Here is a 16,820-nt window from a genome sequence, read left to right on the forward strand (position 1 = left end):
GAAAAATATTCAATGTTCATGAATTGGGAGATTCACTATGGTTAAGATGTCAGTTCTTCCCAACTTGATCCAAAGATTCAATGCAATTCCAACCAAAATTGCAATAATCTATTTTTTTTTATTAAATTCAGTTTTATTGAAATACATTCACACACCATACAATCATCCATGATATACAATCCACTGTGCAATAATCTATTTGTGGCTATCAGCAAAGTCATTCTAATGTTTATATGGAAAGGTGAATGAATAAACAAACTGTGGTAAATCTATACAATGGAATATTACTTGATGATAAAAAGAATCGGGCTATCAAGCCATGAAAAGAGATGGAAGAACTTTAAATGAATATTGCTAAGTAAAAGAAGCCAATATGAAAAGGCTAAATATATATGATTCCAATTATATGACACTCTGGTAAAGGCAAAACTATATGAGAATAAAATGGTCAGTGATTGCCAGAGGTTCACGTTTCAGGGGGAGAGATGGATAGGTGAAGCACAGAGAGTTTTTAGAGTAGTAAAATTATTTTGTATACTGTTGTAATGGGGATACAAGGCATTATGCATTTGTCAAAACCCATAGAATTTTACTGTACAACAAGAGAACCCCAATGATGCAATTCATTTAAAAACAAAAAAAAAAAAGTCATTTAGGATGTCGGAGAATACCAGGAAGGAATGCAGACTGGGACAAAAGAATCTACCTCTATCACCAATATATGAAACAACCTCAGTGAAGGGGATGGGGGGACATGGAACAGAACTAAGTAATTTTGGAAATGACTGGAGTCTGTAAGACTAAAGGCAAAAGTTGCTGCCACAGAAACACAGGACTCTAGTTGATAATGTTTCCCATGGGGTACAGGTTGAAAATTCTGATACTGCTATACATGAATACTAGAATGGATCAGTTAAGTAAATCAAGGGCAGATGTTGAGAGCCATTTTTTCACTGTTGGAGTGAGAATTTACAGATAAACAAAGGGAGGAGGCTAGAATGATCTGTGTGGTAATGGGCTAGAGTTGGAAACATCAGTAGGAACTCATGTTAAGCTTGATATAGATATGGATGGTGCCATATAAAAATATGGCCCACTTGGGCGATTGTAAACACATCTAGTTTTTACTCAGTCAGCTGAGAAAGCCTATAAGAAATGACACCCCAGTAGCGACGAGCACATCTAGCACCCAGATCGTAGTTTCTAATACCATTCTCCATTAAAAGGAACCAGGACTCATTGGAGAAATAGCTAGTTCTAGGGCTAGGGCAGGAAGTAAATATAATGAGCCTGGAGGCTTTTGTGGTGCCAGAAAGAACAGGAAGTGTTAAAATAAATAAATAAACCACCACCAATAACTACATTGATACGGTACATCAAGGAGACACAGGAGCCACCTGAAAGAGCTCCTGATGGCCAAGGCTGGGACAATTTGAGCAACAAAATAAAGTAATATTAGATTATGACCCAACGTATAAAATAACTATGGGTGCTTGTTGATAAAATATGTGATTAAATAAATTAATAAAAGAGGAAGAAGAGATAAATCTCCCTTGCAGAAGAACTCCAAATAATTTATCTGGATAATCTGCCTTCAAGATTATCTAGATAATGTTTCCACTCTTTAAGTGTGGTCTGTACACAGTGACTTCCTTCCAAAGAAATAATGTATGGAAAGGAGGGAAAGAGAGTAATTTACAGTGGAGAAATTTAACAAACACTACCTCGGCCAGGCGATCAAGGCCAACATCATCAGTCACAAATCATGTTGATAGGATGGGGTGAGAAGGGGCCTTTACCTCTTTGGTCTTCTTCCCAATGGCCCCTAATTCAAGTCTCATCATGAGAAAAATATCAAACAAATTCCAGTAGTGGCGAATCCTACAAAATCCCTCACCAGTGCTCCTCAAAACTGTTGAGGTCATCAGACACAAGGAAATACTGAGACTGTGACAGTCAAGAGGAGCCTAAAGACACATGACGAGTAAATGTCATGTGGAATCCTGGATGGGATCCTGGAACAGAAAAGGGGCATTAGATAAAACCATAAAATTAAAAAAAAAAAAACTTTCAATTTAGTTAATAATAATTTATCAATATTGTTGATAAATTACATTTATAAATATATATATTGTTGATAAATATATATATAACAATATATATATTGTTGATAAATTGTATTTATCAATATCATTCTAATGAAGGTATCACACTAATGTTATGATGTTAATGATGGGGGAAACTGTGTGTGGGGTAGATAGGAACTCCTTACTAGCTTCTCAATTTTTCTGTAAATCTACAACTGTTCTAAAATATAAAGTCTATTTTTTAAAAAGTCCAGTAGTGGAGGCGGAAGTGTGGATGAGACGGGTCTAGCCATGAGGTGATCACTGAAGTGGGTGATAAGCCCTGGGACTGAGTGGCGGGTGGTGGCTGGCGGTGGGCAGGAGGGCCTCCTGAGGAGTCAGAGTGGCCTCAGCTGCCCAGGGCGGGGCCGTCCTCCTTTGAAGCCTTGTGTGGTCATCCTACCAATGGGAACCTGCTCCTTCATACCGCCCTTTCCACTGTCCCTCAGGTATGGTGTCTCCAGGGTCCCTCTTGCCCTTCTCACCCTGTGTTATGGTCAGTTGATAATGCTCCTGCCCACTGGGCTGGATGTCTTTGTGCCTTCAGAGGCAGGAAGATCTGTGCAGGGGTCATCTGGGAGCCCCAACACCTAGCATGGCCCTCAGTCAAGCCTGGGTGAATGTTTTCAAGCTCTTAGAAAATTCTTCCCTTTGTTCGGTAAAAGTCTCCTGCTATTTTTGACCAGCTCCCATACCATCCTCATCCACCCAACCACCCATCTAAGAACAAAACAGAAGAAATCGGCTTCCTTACCATGTGATATTTGCAGAATGCTGTTTTGTCTTTCATTGAACATTTAAGGAGCCAGGCAGAGTGCCACTACCCCATTAATTATTTTCTAGTTCAGACAAAACATCCTCTGTGCCTTCAGCCACTCTTCATGTGCTGTAGTTTCCAGCCTTCTCACTCTCTACTTCATTCCACTTTGTCAGTGCTTTGCTGAGGGTGGGCTGCTCAGAACTGCACACAGGGTGCCACAGGATAGCCTGGGACATTGCACAGTGGCGGGGCTGGGGACTCTCGGGCACCCTGGGCGGGGTTGAAGCACAAAAGGGCCGGAAGGAATTTCACCTTGGTCGATGCTGGCGGGAATGGGAGGCTGTATGGATGGAACAGGAATGCAGGGCCTGGAATGCCAGAATAGGGACTCAGGGCAAGAAACTGGCTTTCTGGTTCACCCCACAGGGCCCAGCATATAGAAGGCCCTCAGCAAATATTTGTTGACATGACTCCCTTAGAGAAAATGTCTGTGGATGTCTCCATGATGTGCCTGGGATAAGACCGCACTCTCCCTGCTTTCTAGGCCCGGGCTCCATTTGTAGGAGAATGAACAGTAACAGCTGTGACATGTTCACCTCCCATTAGGTAGGAGATCACATTTTCCTTGTCCTTGGGAGCTGAAGAGTAGAGCTGGGTCAGTCCTGGAAGCAGCAGAGGTAGGTGCCTGAAATATAGAGGCCCAGGTTTTGAGCCAGGAGGTGTGGCTAGACTTCTCCAGGGAGTGTGCAGCAGTAGACAGGTGGGGCGGTGGTGACAGGTGTCCAGGCCAGAGCCATGAGCAGGACAGAAGGAAGGTCACAGATGGGGGTTGTGTTCTCATTTTGCTTCTCATTAGCTGGCTGTGTGGCCTTGGGCAGATCACCTCACCTCTCTGAATCTGTCTTCTTCCAAAAATGAGGAAACTCACTTGGATGAGCTGCCAACTCTAAAATTCTGCGACTCTGAAATATAAGCAGATATTTCTTGAACATCTACGTGTTCCTAGCATGGCCAGGGTGTCAGTATGGGTGAGTAAACTCCATCATTCCTGCCCTCATGGAGCTTACCATCTAGTCAGAGGCCAAGAATAAGCAGATAAACCAACAAATACATAGGAAGAGGCAAATGGCTGTTAGGAATGGACTAGAAAGCAGGGCTGGGAGCTTCTTAAGTGGGATGAGCAAAGAAGGCTGCTCTGAGGAGGTGATATTAAGCTGAGACCTTAATAGTGAAAAGAATAAACCACAGACTGACCCGGGGGATGCATATTCCAGCCACAGGAACAGCAGCTTCAAAGCCTGAGGTGGGCAGGGGCCTGGCAGGTTCAGGGGATGGGAGGGGACAGCAGGGGTGGCACGAGGCCCAGGCCTTGGCAGCCAGTCCAGGAGTTTTATTTTATCCTGGTTGCTGTGGGAAGCTATTTGAAGAGTCTAGGCAGTGAAGTAACATGATCTGACTTCCATTTTTTTAAAATTCAAACAGTTGTAGATTTACTGAAAGATCATGAATAAAATACAGAGTTCCCATATATCACCCTATTATTAACACCTTGCTTTAGTGTGGTACATTTGTTACAATTCATGAAAGAGCATTTTTATAATTGTACTATTAGCTACAGGCCATTGTTTACGACTGCGTTTACCATTTGTGTTGTAAGGCCTGTTTTTTGTTTTTTTTTTTTAATTTTTATTCTATTAACATATACACAACCTAAAATCTCCCCTTTTAACCACATTCAGCTATATAATACTATGCTGTTAATTATGTTCACACTGTTTTTGTACCATTACCACCATCCATTACCAAAAGTTTTCCATCAACCCAAATAGAAACTCGATAAAATTTAAGCATTGACTCCCCATTCCGTACTCCCACCCTTGGCCCTGGTAATCTATATTCTAGTTTCTGACTCTATAGGTTTGCTTATTCTAATTATTTCATATCAGTAAGATCGTTTAATATTGCACTCAACACGATGTCGTCAGTGTTCATCCATGTCGTCACATGTATCAGAGCCTCATTCCTTTTTATGGCTGAATAATATTCCATTGTATGGATAGACCACATTTATTTATCCATACATTAGTTGAAGGGCACTTGGATTGCTTCCATCTTTTGGCAATTGTGAATAACTCCACTATGAATATTGGTGTGCAAATGTCTGTTGAGTCCCTGCTTTCAGTCCTTTTTTTAAAAGATCCCTCTGGCTGGTGTGTGGAGGGTGGTTTGGAGATGGATGGCAGGGAAAGCAGGACGGCTCCACCCACAGCGAGGCTCCCTAACAGTCCCCTGGGTTCAAGTCCTGGCTTCTTCTGACTGTTACCTTGGGCAAGTTACTTAACCTCTTTGTGTCTCCACTATGGACTGTGCAGTGGTAAAAGCATGGACTCTGAAGACAAACCCCTCTGGTTCAAGCTCTAGCTCTTCTATTTCCATACTATGTGATGTTCGGCGAGTTGAGTTCCTTAACCTCAGTGGCATCTTCTGTAAAATGATAACAATAGTTCCCACCTCATGGGGTGGTTGTGAGGGTTAAATGAGTTACTACACACAGAGGCTGCTAACTAAGTGTTATCTGGTGCTATTTTTATTATCATTGTTATAATATTGATAAGTGACCTTGGATAAGTAAATTTCCTTTTCTGAACCTTGTTTCCCACATGAGGATGATAATCCCTATCCCTTAGGGTGGTTGTGAGGAGTGGGTGTGTGTGTGTGTGTTTCTGTGCAAAGCCAGGCCATGGTTAGACAGCCTCCGTGCCCAGTGTCCTGAGCACAGCTAACTCGTGAGGTGCCTCAAGTCTCTAACTGCATCTTTATGCAAACCAACTTGTTTAGACCTTCCACAGTTTCCTAAGAAAGGTAACAGCTCCATCCCAGTCTTGCCAAGGAGGGGAACAGTCAGGCCTTGAAGCCCTGCAGGGTTTCTAGATGGTCATGCTTCAGGGTCTAGAACCCAAACAGGGGAGGTAGGGGCTGGAGGGAGACAGCTCCAAATCCACTTCACATCTCCTTTCAAACTCAGAATTCCTACAGACCTGTGGGGCAGCTATTCTCACCTGCCCATCACAGGTGAGCAAACAGTGGTCCAGGGAGGTTCTTAACTTGCCCAAAGCCACATGACAAGTAAGCACTGGGATCTAACTTCTGAAGCCAGGATTATTCCCAACCCCACGAGGCCTCCGTAGAGCAGACCTCTTGGTTCATGGCCCGCTCTCCTCTTCAGGTCAGGACAGCCGGGCATTGGAGGCTGTCCCCTCTTTGCCTGAGTCTCAATTAAGAGGCTGAAGCAAGAGCACTGGATTGGGAGTCTGGCAACAAGGATTCTAGGCCCAGCTCTGCCCCTTCTCAGAGTGTCTCCTTAAAAAGCAGTTTAACCTCTCTGTAAACTAAGCAGGTGTGCCTGCTGGTCTCCAAGTCCCTTACACTTATAACTAAGTATGAGTACAAGCCAAGGAGCAGGAGGAACAGTGTGAGCGGCAGAGGGAAGGGCTGGTGGGTGTGAAAGTCTGTGAGGGATAGAGAAAGATCTGAGGCTCAGTGGAGAGACATGTTTCTGAGTAAAAGCCTGCAGAAAAGGATGCGGTGGGAGGTGGGGGAACTTGAAAAGGGGAAAAGTCTTCTAGAAGAGGAAGACTTTGATTTTTGTCCTCAGTCCCAAGAAAGAGAAAATGGGCTTATGTGGCCAAAAGAAAGGTTGAGGTGGACAGTGGGGGAACTTCTCTGGAGAGCATGCGTAGTGGGTGCAGTTCTTAGAGATGGAGGTAGGACAATGAATGAAGGGCCATAGGAGCTCTTCTAATTTGAGGAGCCTGAGCTGCAATGTCACAGTGCAAAAGGAACCCTGGGCTTTTCCTGCCTGGGACTTGCTGGGTGGCCCCAGATGGATTCATCTTGCACTTGGGGCCTCCTTCCCATCTCAATAGTCTGATGGTCGAACTGCATGGTCTTTGAGTCTGACTTTCTGTGCCCTCCTTCCTCCAGGGCCTTCAGCAGGCCCTCCTGGCTGAGACCCAATATGACAAGCGACCCCTGATCCTGGTGAGCCATGGAGCTGAGGTGATACGAGTGAGGAGAGAAAAATTTGTTGCATTGTTGGACAGCGAGACAAGAGAGAAGTTGTCGAAGCTGATGATTGAATACCCCAGGTCAGTGCTGGAAATGTGCATAAATTCTGTCAGATCAAAAGAAAAACTTTACAGCTGTTATTTTAGTAAAATAAGAATAAAACAATACCTAATGCTGACAAGGGTAAGATGTAACTGGTAATTATTGATACACTATAAATTGGCTCAACACTTTTGATAATTTTAGTATTGTTTCAAGGGCCATAAAACTGTCCCTGTTCTTTGAGGCAAAGCTCTACCTTCTGAGAATTTATCTTTATATGGCCAAAATATAGGAAAGCTACATGCTTTAAGATGCTCATAGCAGCCATATTCATAATTGAGAGGAAATAAAAAACAACCTACACATGCCACATGAAGGGAATAGTTTGAAAAATTATGGTACATTCCCTTGATAAAATATAACTTTTATTTTACAAATTGTAAGTTTAATGGCTCCATAGCATCAGAATAAAGTGGGTGATATAATGATACATGAAAAGGGCAGGGTACAAAATTGTATATATACTATGATTATGCCTTTATAAAACACATGAGGAAAACCTAGAAGGAAATAAGCAAAAATGATAACAGCCACTGTATTGCCAAATTTGTAATTGTCATTCTCCCTGGAAGGGGGAACTAAAGAGGATCTTCTTGTTATATAATAAATCTTCCTCCCATGTTTAATTATTTTTGCAATAGTTGTGCATTGCTTTTGTAATAAGGGGAAAAAAAAGATATACTTTTAAAAAGTGTGTCAGGGTAGTGACATTCCAAGTGGGGTTTTTTTCCTTTTCTCTATTCTCCAAATTTTTGGTGGTAACATATTACTTTTATAATTTTAAAAAATAAATTCTGTCTTGAAAGATGTGAGTGCTTCTTTTTCTTTTTGCTTTTTTATGGTTTCCAGCATTTCCAGAGTGAATGTTACTACTATTATAATCAGAAAATAAATATTTTTATGTGAAAATTAATTTATTGCCCAAGGCAGTGTTCTCAAAACTGTTTTGATCTCATAACTCCTATTATTAAAAAGCGTTTGCACATTAACCCTAACATATATATAATGTATATAGTGTATATTAATTATGTTTGTTATATCCATAAATTGCTGTTCTGATACATCATATACATTATAAAGCATGCAAAAATAGATTTTTAAAAAGAATGAGACAAAGAATAATATTTTCTTCCCAGACTCCAGTGATCTCATACACCCCCCTAAGTGACATCATGTCCCCAGCACTGCTTTGGGATTTGCAGCCTAGACTCCTCTCTTACAACAGCGTTACCCCTGGCCCCCTGCCTCAGTCTCCTCCCCACCAGATCCGTTCTGCCCACTGTACTCTTGCTAAAACCCAAAATCCAACACTGTTAAACCCCTGCTTGAAACCTTTCAGTTGTGTCTCACTGCCTATAGGAAGAAGTCCAAGTTCAATGCCATATAAAAGGCCCTTCATACTCTAGCCCCCACTCAGCTCCACTGCAGCACCTCCTGCCATGTCTGACCCACTCCAGCAACCCAGGCAGATTGCCTCTGGACCCTGCACACTCCTTGCCTTTGTCAGTGCTGGCCCTTCTACCCGGAACACCATCCCCCAACCCTACACCTTTTGCTTCTGGTTAACTTCTATTCATTCTTCAGGATTCACCTCCTCGAGGAAGCCTTTGCTGACTGACCCCAGGTTGGGATAAGTACCCCTTTTTTTGTACACATAACACTGCCTGCACAGCTCTATCAATGACCGTACCGTGTTGTATTTTAGGTAACTGCTTATGCAGCTCTTTCCCCACCAGTTGACTAATTGCTATGTGAAGGCAGAGATTGTGCTTTATCCATCTTCCATCTGTAGCATGTTGTAGTTGCTGGCATGTGGTGGGCGTTCAATAAATGCTCAATGAATGAATGGGGCATACTCTTTGCAGAAAACTGGAAAATGTTAAACATTAAAAAGGGAAAAAACCAAAATCATTTGCAATCCTCCAACAATCCCAGATAGCACGTATTTCCTTTAAGTATGTTTTTCTCTGCATCATCTGTGTAAATAAGCTTGTATCATTCATGCACTATGATACTCATAGTGGAGACCATACTGATTATACAGTTTTTCATCTTCCTTTCTTTACTTGAGTGATCAGATATGGTTCTGCTGGCAGGTGTAGGAAGAAAGTGATTCCAGAGTGGAGACATCAGGGGTGTGAAGGCAGGCAGATCTAGAGGTTATTTGATGTAAGATCTGCAGGACCTTGGACAAGTCACTGCCTCTCCCTGGGCTTCAGACTCCAATCTGTGAAATAAGAAAATTAGACTAGATGAGTGTTTCCCAAAGTATAGAACATATTCCACAGAAGGGTTACAAGATGATTTTAGGTGGTACACAGACTCATATCTTTAATTTTGAGAGTTAAGTATTCATTTGTGTGAATGAGAAAAAACACATGACTAGCTTTACCAAATCCATCATTTGATAGATCTTTTTTTGCCTAAGACAAAGCTAAAGTAAGCTCTTAAGTAAAAGAAACTGATTAGACTTCAAGAAAACTCATTAGTAAATTAAAGAACAGATGGTGTGTGGATATGGCCAAAACTGGGACACAATTATGTGTGAATGTTTTTCTCACCCTGCTTGGTTGAGAGACACTGGTGGTTCCTTCCAGTTCAAAGAGCCACAATTCTCTGATCCCTGTATACTGCCAATACAGAAAAGGGCTATTTATACCCATGTCCTCAAAAAAGGAATTAAGGGACCTTAGCTCCTCACATAATATCTGGCATGTAGTGTGGTTATCAGTTGATGTTGTTGAATTGAAATTCAGAAAAGGTTTACTTAGATTTGAGGGTGGCAGATGTTTGGGCACTTGGCGTCTGAGCCGCGCAGTCAGCACTTTGCTGCAATCATATATAATGCTGACAGATCGAATTCTGTCTTATTCATTAATTGTTGATCTCATACATTTCTAGACTGCTAAAGCAGGCAGAAAACATAGCTATCATTTAGTCCAAATCCCTCCTGCTTCAAATGAGGACTCTGAGATCTGGAGAAGAAGTGACATCTGAAGAATTCACAGTCAATAGCAAAGACATTTGTCCTGCAATACCATTGGCTAAATAACCTAAAAACTCACCCCCTACAAAACACAGGCAATGCCACATAAAATCGTGAATGGCTGAGTTCACAAGAAGTAACGGAAATCCCCAAGAGCCAGAATTGAAGAGGATCCTAAAAACCAGAGGACAAAGTGTGCTCTGTTGCTAGGATGGCCCGGTGGGGAGGGGTTAAGAGTGTTCATAGGCTGTAGTTTTAAAGCCTGGAGGACAGATGAAACTTTCAGCCTAAATGAAGCAGGGGTTTGGAACTGAACGCCCTTCATGAAGCTGGAGACCTAGAAGAGATACTCCGTTTAGTGAAAAAGTAGACTAGAAATGAATATGACCATCTGCATCAAACTTGGGCTCTGGGTCCAAAAATAAAGTATCCCCTAAGAATTTTTTTAACTTTTTTTTTGAAATAATTTGAAACTTAGAGGATGATTGCAAAAATAAATCAAAACATATATAGACACATTCAGTGAACTCCAACATAACCTTTACCCAAATATGCAGATTCACCAACTTTTAACATTTTGCCAGATTTGCTGTATCGTTCTATCCATCCATCCATCCATCACCTATCTATAACTATACCTATATATCTAGCTATCATCTATTTTCTAAACATTTGAGAGTAGGTTGTATATGCCACGTTCCTTGAAAACAATACTTCCATATACATATTCTAAGAACTTATATAACTACCTTAAATACAGTGATCAAGTTTAAGAATTCTAACATTCATATAAAGCTTACAGTCTGTACTCTGATTTTTTCATATGTCCCAATAATGTCCTTCTGGGCATTTTCTCCTGCATTATTAGATCCAGTCTAGGATTATGTATTGCATTTAGATGTTACTGTCTCTTTAGTCTCTCTCCCCCTAAGAATTTGTAATCACCTCCTTGCCCCCTCATGGGTTTTGGTGAGTCACTTAGCATCTTTGAGCCCCAGTTTCTATGTTTGTGAAATGGGGTGGTTGTGAAAATTAAATAACTTAGCAAATGTAAAGTGCTTAGCACATAGTAAATGCTAAGTTGTTATGTATTAGGTAAGAAATTGGGAGGCGATGGAACTTGTTAAGTGGAGACTATCCACTTGTATGCTGGTAAATGTTTAACAACTAACTCTCCAGGGAGTGGGAGGTAACCCTGATTTATAGTGTTTGCTGATTTCTGTGGTATAAATTCTCCCACCATGGCCAATTTCAACCTCCAACCTGATGTCATGGCACATGGTGTTGAGAAGAGATGCTCACAGTCAGCTCTCATGGGCTGGTAGGAGCTGGCTTCAGCATACCACTGGTACTAAAGTACTAACTCGTGGTCCATTCTGACCTCTGGATTTTTTTCTTAAATTGTTCTCTGTGGATCAAAGTTGACTTTGTCCTGATCAATACAACCTAATCAGAAAAATACTCTGATTTGTTAATGATTTATTAGGTCTGGTTCCTTAGAAAAGTGACTATAGGCAAGCCAATGGAAGTAACACCCCCTTCCCTTGCTGTGGTCTCAGAAGGAAATAAACCGATGAGTGGTGGACCCATTCCACATACCTCAATTTCCCCACCCTCACATCTAAGAAAAGGCAGTGGGATAGAGTAATTGCACCATGAAAAACCCTGCACTGGTCATAGACTTGCTTACATCTGTTCTCATAGGATGATGTTTGAGGATCTAACCCCACTCCTCTGACTCTCTCCCTGGGAGAGATGGGGGCCCATTCAGCTAAGCCAAGTCCAGGAAGAGCCATTAATAATAATAGTAAAAACAACAACAAAATGCTTTTTAAGAGTTTACATAGTACCAGGCCCTATTTGTTAATGTTATAGTGGAAGTCTGTACAAAGCCTCGGGTAACCTCAGAGGGGAAATGGCCCATTTACCTGTGAGATCCTGGAAAGAGATTCCTAGAAATTTAATACACAAACTAGTTCATAAAGGACAGTAGGGATTTGCCTGGTCAGGATTTTCAAACACTGTGCCCAGACTGGTGCCAGCCAACTGCAGGCCCCCCGAGGGACCGTGTCTGTGTGTTCACACTGTCTTCCCAGCTCGGGGCACACGGTGGGTGCTCAGTACATCTCTGTTGAATCACTTAGGGCACTTGGATTCAAGGGCCCTGTGCCCAGATTTTGACTCAGTAACCCTGGGGAGGAGGAGGAGTCCTGAAATCTCTGTCAGCCAGGACCCAGAGAGGCAGTTGCTCATCCAGGCTTTTAAGTTTTAAACCTTCATGTGTATATAGGCCAGCTGGATATTTTGTTAAAATGCAGATTCTGATTCAGTAAGTTTGGGAGAAGCCTGAGTTCTGCATTGCTAATGATACCCAGGTGATGGGCCACAATTTACAATGTGTGTAATGAGGCTCCAGGGTGGATCTGTCCAAAAGAAATACAATGCAAACCACATATGTAATTTTAAAAATAGCTTTATTGAGATATAATTCATATCCCATATAATTCACTTATGTAAAGTGTACAATTCAATGGTTTTTAGTAGAATTGTACAATCATCATGACAATCAATTTTAGAACATTTTCTTGTCCCTAAAAAGAAACCCCCTATCCATTAATAGTCAATTCCCCACCCCCCACCCCCATCTCCTTCCCTAGCCCTAGGCATGCACTCAACTGCTTTGTGTCTCTATAGATTTGCTTATTCTGGACCTTTCATATAAATGGAATCTTACAATATGTGGTCTTTTGCGACTGGCTTCTTTCATGTAGCAAAATGTTTTCAAGGTTCATCCACATGGTACCATGCATCAGTACTTTATTCCTTTTTACGGTTGAATAATACTCTACTGTATAGATATACCAGAATTGTTTATCAGTTCATCAGTTGATGGGCATTTGGGTTGTTTCCACTTTGTGGCTATTATGAATAATGATGCTATGAACATTCATGTATAAGTTTTTGTGTGGACATATGTTTTCATTTCTCTTGGGTGCATACCTACAGGTGTAATTGCTGAGTCACATGGTAACTCTATGGTTAACCTTTTGAAGAACTGCCAGACTGTTTTCCAAAGTGGCTATACCATTTTACAGCCCCACCAATTTGTCCACATCCTCATTAACACTTATTATCTGCATTTTTAAATTTAGCCATCCTAGTGGGTATGAAGTGGTATCTCACTGTGGTTTGGATTTGCATTTCCCTAATGGCTAATAATCACATAGGTAATTTTAAATTTTCAGTAGCCATGTCACAAGAAGTAAAATGGGTGAAATTCATTTTAATAATATATTTTATGTAATTCAGTACATGCAAAATATCATTTCAGCTTGGAATATAAAAATTATTAAGATATTTTACATACATTCCTTTTTTGCTCTAAGTCTGTACATTTTATACTCTGCTGTATATTTTATACTCACGACATATCTCTAATTCAGACCGGCCACATTTCAGGTACTCAGGAGCCACATGTGACTCGTGGCCACCTCATGGGACAGCACAGGTCTAGGGGAAGAAAGATGTGGAAGGGTCAAGGAGGCAGAGAGAAGAGTCTGGGAAATGGCCCAGAGGCGGGAGGGAACCCAGTCTGTTTAGGAATTAGGAAGAGGGGCTGGGGGCAGGGGGCGGGGGGCAGGGGGAGCTGTCGTGGGAACCTCAGCACCTGTGTCTGCTCTCTAGTGACGAAGAGATGTGCCGGAATTTCCTCAAGGAGAACAGCTGGAACGTCTTTCGGAAGGACCTGGTGCAGCTGCTGGTGAAGCCCCGCCAGCACCCCCCGTTCACCCCGGTCCGACCCAAGAAGGAAAGCTTCTACAGCTCCAAGTCTGCGGTCCTGAATTTGTGTGTCTTCGACAAGGAGATCAAACCTGACTTCCCCATTTTTATGGCACCCCAGAAATACCTGCCCCCGTTGAGGATTGTCCAAACCATCACAGCGCCCCGGCCCAAAATCCAAGAACTCCTGCCTCAGTATAAGAACGCAGGGGTCCTTGTTTAGGACCAATGAAGGTGCTGGGATTGCCACTGCGTTTCCTGGATGACCCACCGCGGGAGTTGTGGGGCCAGAGAGGGGTTTGGGGGCAGCACCTGGGGCCTCTGTTTCTTCTGACACTTGGAGGACTTGAGGGAGTGGATGATTTCTATTGTTTTCTAAACATGTGCAACTGATTCATATTATTTAATGATACTGTATCAGACAAAGAAAGCACACAGGTGGGCTGTGCTGGGCCTACAGGCTGCTGGTCTGCGCCTGCTCATCGGGCATCTTGGTTAGACCGACACGTGGTTGCCAGAGCCTGGAGGGAGAGGGGCGACTGCCGGGGAAGGTACAAGGAGCCAGAGAGAGACATATGGGGTGGGATGACCTGAGCAGGCCTCCTGGGTCAAGGATGAGGAGCGAATGGCCTGTGGCAAGGGAGGCAGCAGCAGCAGGGGTTGAAGTTAGGCTCCTAGGTCCCTCCGGAGGTCCTGAATCTGGGACTGCCTGTCCCTGGCCTGGGCCATCTCCCCTTGTTAGCTTGTCTCTGTCCCTGCTTGGCACCACAGACTGAGGGCTGCTCTCCTTTTCTCCCTTTGGAAGTCCCATGGTTTACCTTTGAGAGCACCAAGGGAGCTGATAGAGGCCACAGCAGCACGAAAGCACGGCCTGGGCCGCCAGACAGGGACAGGAGCCTTCCCTCCATCCTGTACATGCTCACCTGCCTCACCTCTGGCAGGGAGTGGGCTCGGCAGGGAGCGGGCTTGGAGGAACACCTGAGCACTACTGAGCCGCGGGTACTCAGGAGAGCCCAGCTGTTTCCATCTTACCGCACCCCCTTGATCAGCTTTGTCCTTTACCTGCGCCTCAGATTCTCCAGTGGGAAAATGGGCAAGTTGGACTACAGCAATGGTTTTCGTGAGCGCAGGGTGAGTATGATTTGAAAAGCATATTCAACGTTATAATTTTGTTTGTTGAATTTACAAGAAAACTATTTTTATATTGCATGCCAACAGAGGAAGAATATGCAATTTTTCTATCAGGTTTTGGCGTGGATAATGGTAGAGAAGCGATGGACTTAACGATCTTGACTTCTCTGCTAGCTCCAGATGGCCAAGAAGTTGGGGATGCCTGCAGCCATCCTGGACAAGCTATTTGAGGTCTGCAAGGATAAGGTGTAACAGTTTCAAGGGCCAGGTAAGTTGGGGTGTCTGACTATATTGATGTATCTCTTTGCATTTACAACTGTGACTCCAAGATGATGATGTGGACATCTTGTTCATTCATTTGAAATTTATTTATTGAGCACTTGCTCTGTAGCAGATTCAAAGAAGGATCTCCTCCCTGTTATCCTCTAGGCCAGGGACTGGCAAATTCTGCAAAGTGCCAGAGAATAATTATTTTAGGATTTGCAGGCCATATGGTCTCTGTTACAGTGGCTGCAATCTGCAGTGCAAAAGCAGCTGTAGAAAATATGTAAATGAATGGGTGTGACTGTATTCCAAAAACTTTATTTACAAAAACAGGTGACAGCATAGTTTGCCAACCCCTGCTCCAGGCAATAGGGAGTCCTTGATGGTTGTTGAGCAATCATGACATGACTAGAAGAGGGGAGAACTAAGACATATTGAGCACTTCTGATATGACAGTCACCTTGCAGAGTCTGATGCCCTGTTGGGTTCAGGTCCTAGATCTGTGCTTAATGGCTGCTAGGGATAAAAGAGGTGATAGATGTATAACAAGGTGAAGGATTTTATTTGCTGTGATCCCTGGGTCCCGCTTCCTAGGAATTGAGAGAAACAGCTTCCAGAATAGGAGGCAGACCATGTTTTCTAGGCCAGTGATGAGTGAGAAAATGACTACAAGAGCAGCCGAGGGTGGGGGCACATGTGGAGAGAGAGGGTGGTGCTGGGCTTTGGGGAGTGTTGGGGAGGGCAGAGGACGAGCAAAGCTTTTTCTGAAGCGACTCTGTCACAGATGGAGCTTGAGGATGAGCAATGTCTAAAGAGGTCTTAAAGGAGCTTTTCTATGCTGTAAGAGTGTTTACCCACTTTGTCATTTTCTTGGGAAAAAAGGGGGGGGGGCTTCAGAAAGAGCAAGTAAACCTTTTGAATAGCTTTGGGCATGTGTGTAATAAAACATGTAACATAAAATTTGCCATTGTAATCATTTTAAAGTGTACAATTCTGTTCAGTGGCATTAAGTACATTCACAATGTTGTGCCACCATCACCTCTATCTAGTTCCAGAACATCTTCATCACCCCAAACGGAAATTCTGTGCCCATTAAGCAGTCACTCCTCATTCAAACCACCCCCAGCCCTTGGCAACTACTGATCTGCTTTTCATCTCTATAGATTTGCTTATTTGGACATTTCATTTAAATGGAGCATACAATATATAGCCTTTTCTGTCTGGCTTCTTTCACTTAGTTTAATGTTGTCAGGTTTCATCCATGTTATAGCATGAATCAGAGCTTCATTTCTTTTTATAGCTGAATAATATTCCATTGTATAGCTAGACCATCTTTTTTTTATCCATTTATCTGTTGATGGACTTTTGGGTTGTTTCCACTTTTAGGCTCTTAGGAATAGAGCTGCCATGAACATCCATGTGCAAGTTTTGGTGTATATTTATGTTTTCAAATCTTTTGAGTATGTACCTAGGAGTGAATTGCTGGATTATATGGTAAGCCTATGTTTAACTTTTTGAGGAACTGCCAAAGTGTTTTCCACACTAGCTGAACCATTTTACATTCCCACCAGCAATTTTTCTGTATCTTTGCCAACACCTTGTT

General features: G+C 42.6%; 1 protein-coding gene across 1 annotated transcript in view; it reads left to right on the plus strand.

Annotated features, from left to right (window-relative positions):
* CNBD2 (cyclic nucleotide binding domain containing 2) overlaps positions 1-14,045 on the plus strand; it is a 71,517-nt gene extending 57,472 nt beyond the window's left edge. Inside the window, exons 11-12 of the mRNA XM_037811654.1 lie at positions 6,871-7,034; positions 13,727-14,045. Coding sequence (XP_037667582.1) covers positions 6,871-7,034; positions 13,727-14,045 — 483 coding nt within the window. The remainder of the gene's footprint in view (positions 1-6,870; positions 7,035-13,726) is intronic.
* Positions 14,046-16,820: the final 2,775 nt, after the last annotated feature.

The sequence above is a fragment of the Choloepus didactylus genome, chromosome 19 (assembly GCF_015220235.1).
Source record: "Choloepus didactylus isolate mChoDid1 chromosome 19, mChoDid1.pri, whole genome shotgun sequence".
NCBI classification, from domain to species: Eukaryota; Metazoa; Chordata; class Mammalia; order Pilosa; family Megalonychidae; genus Choloepus; species Choloepus didactylus.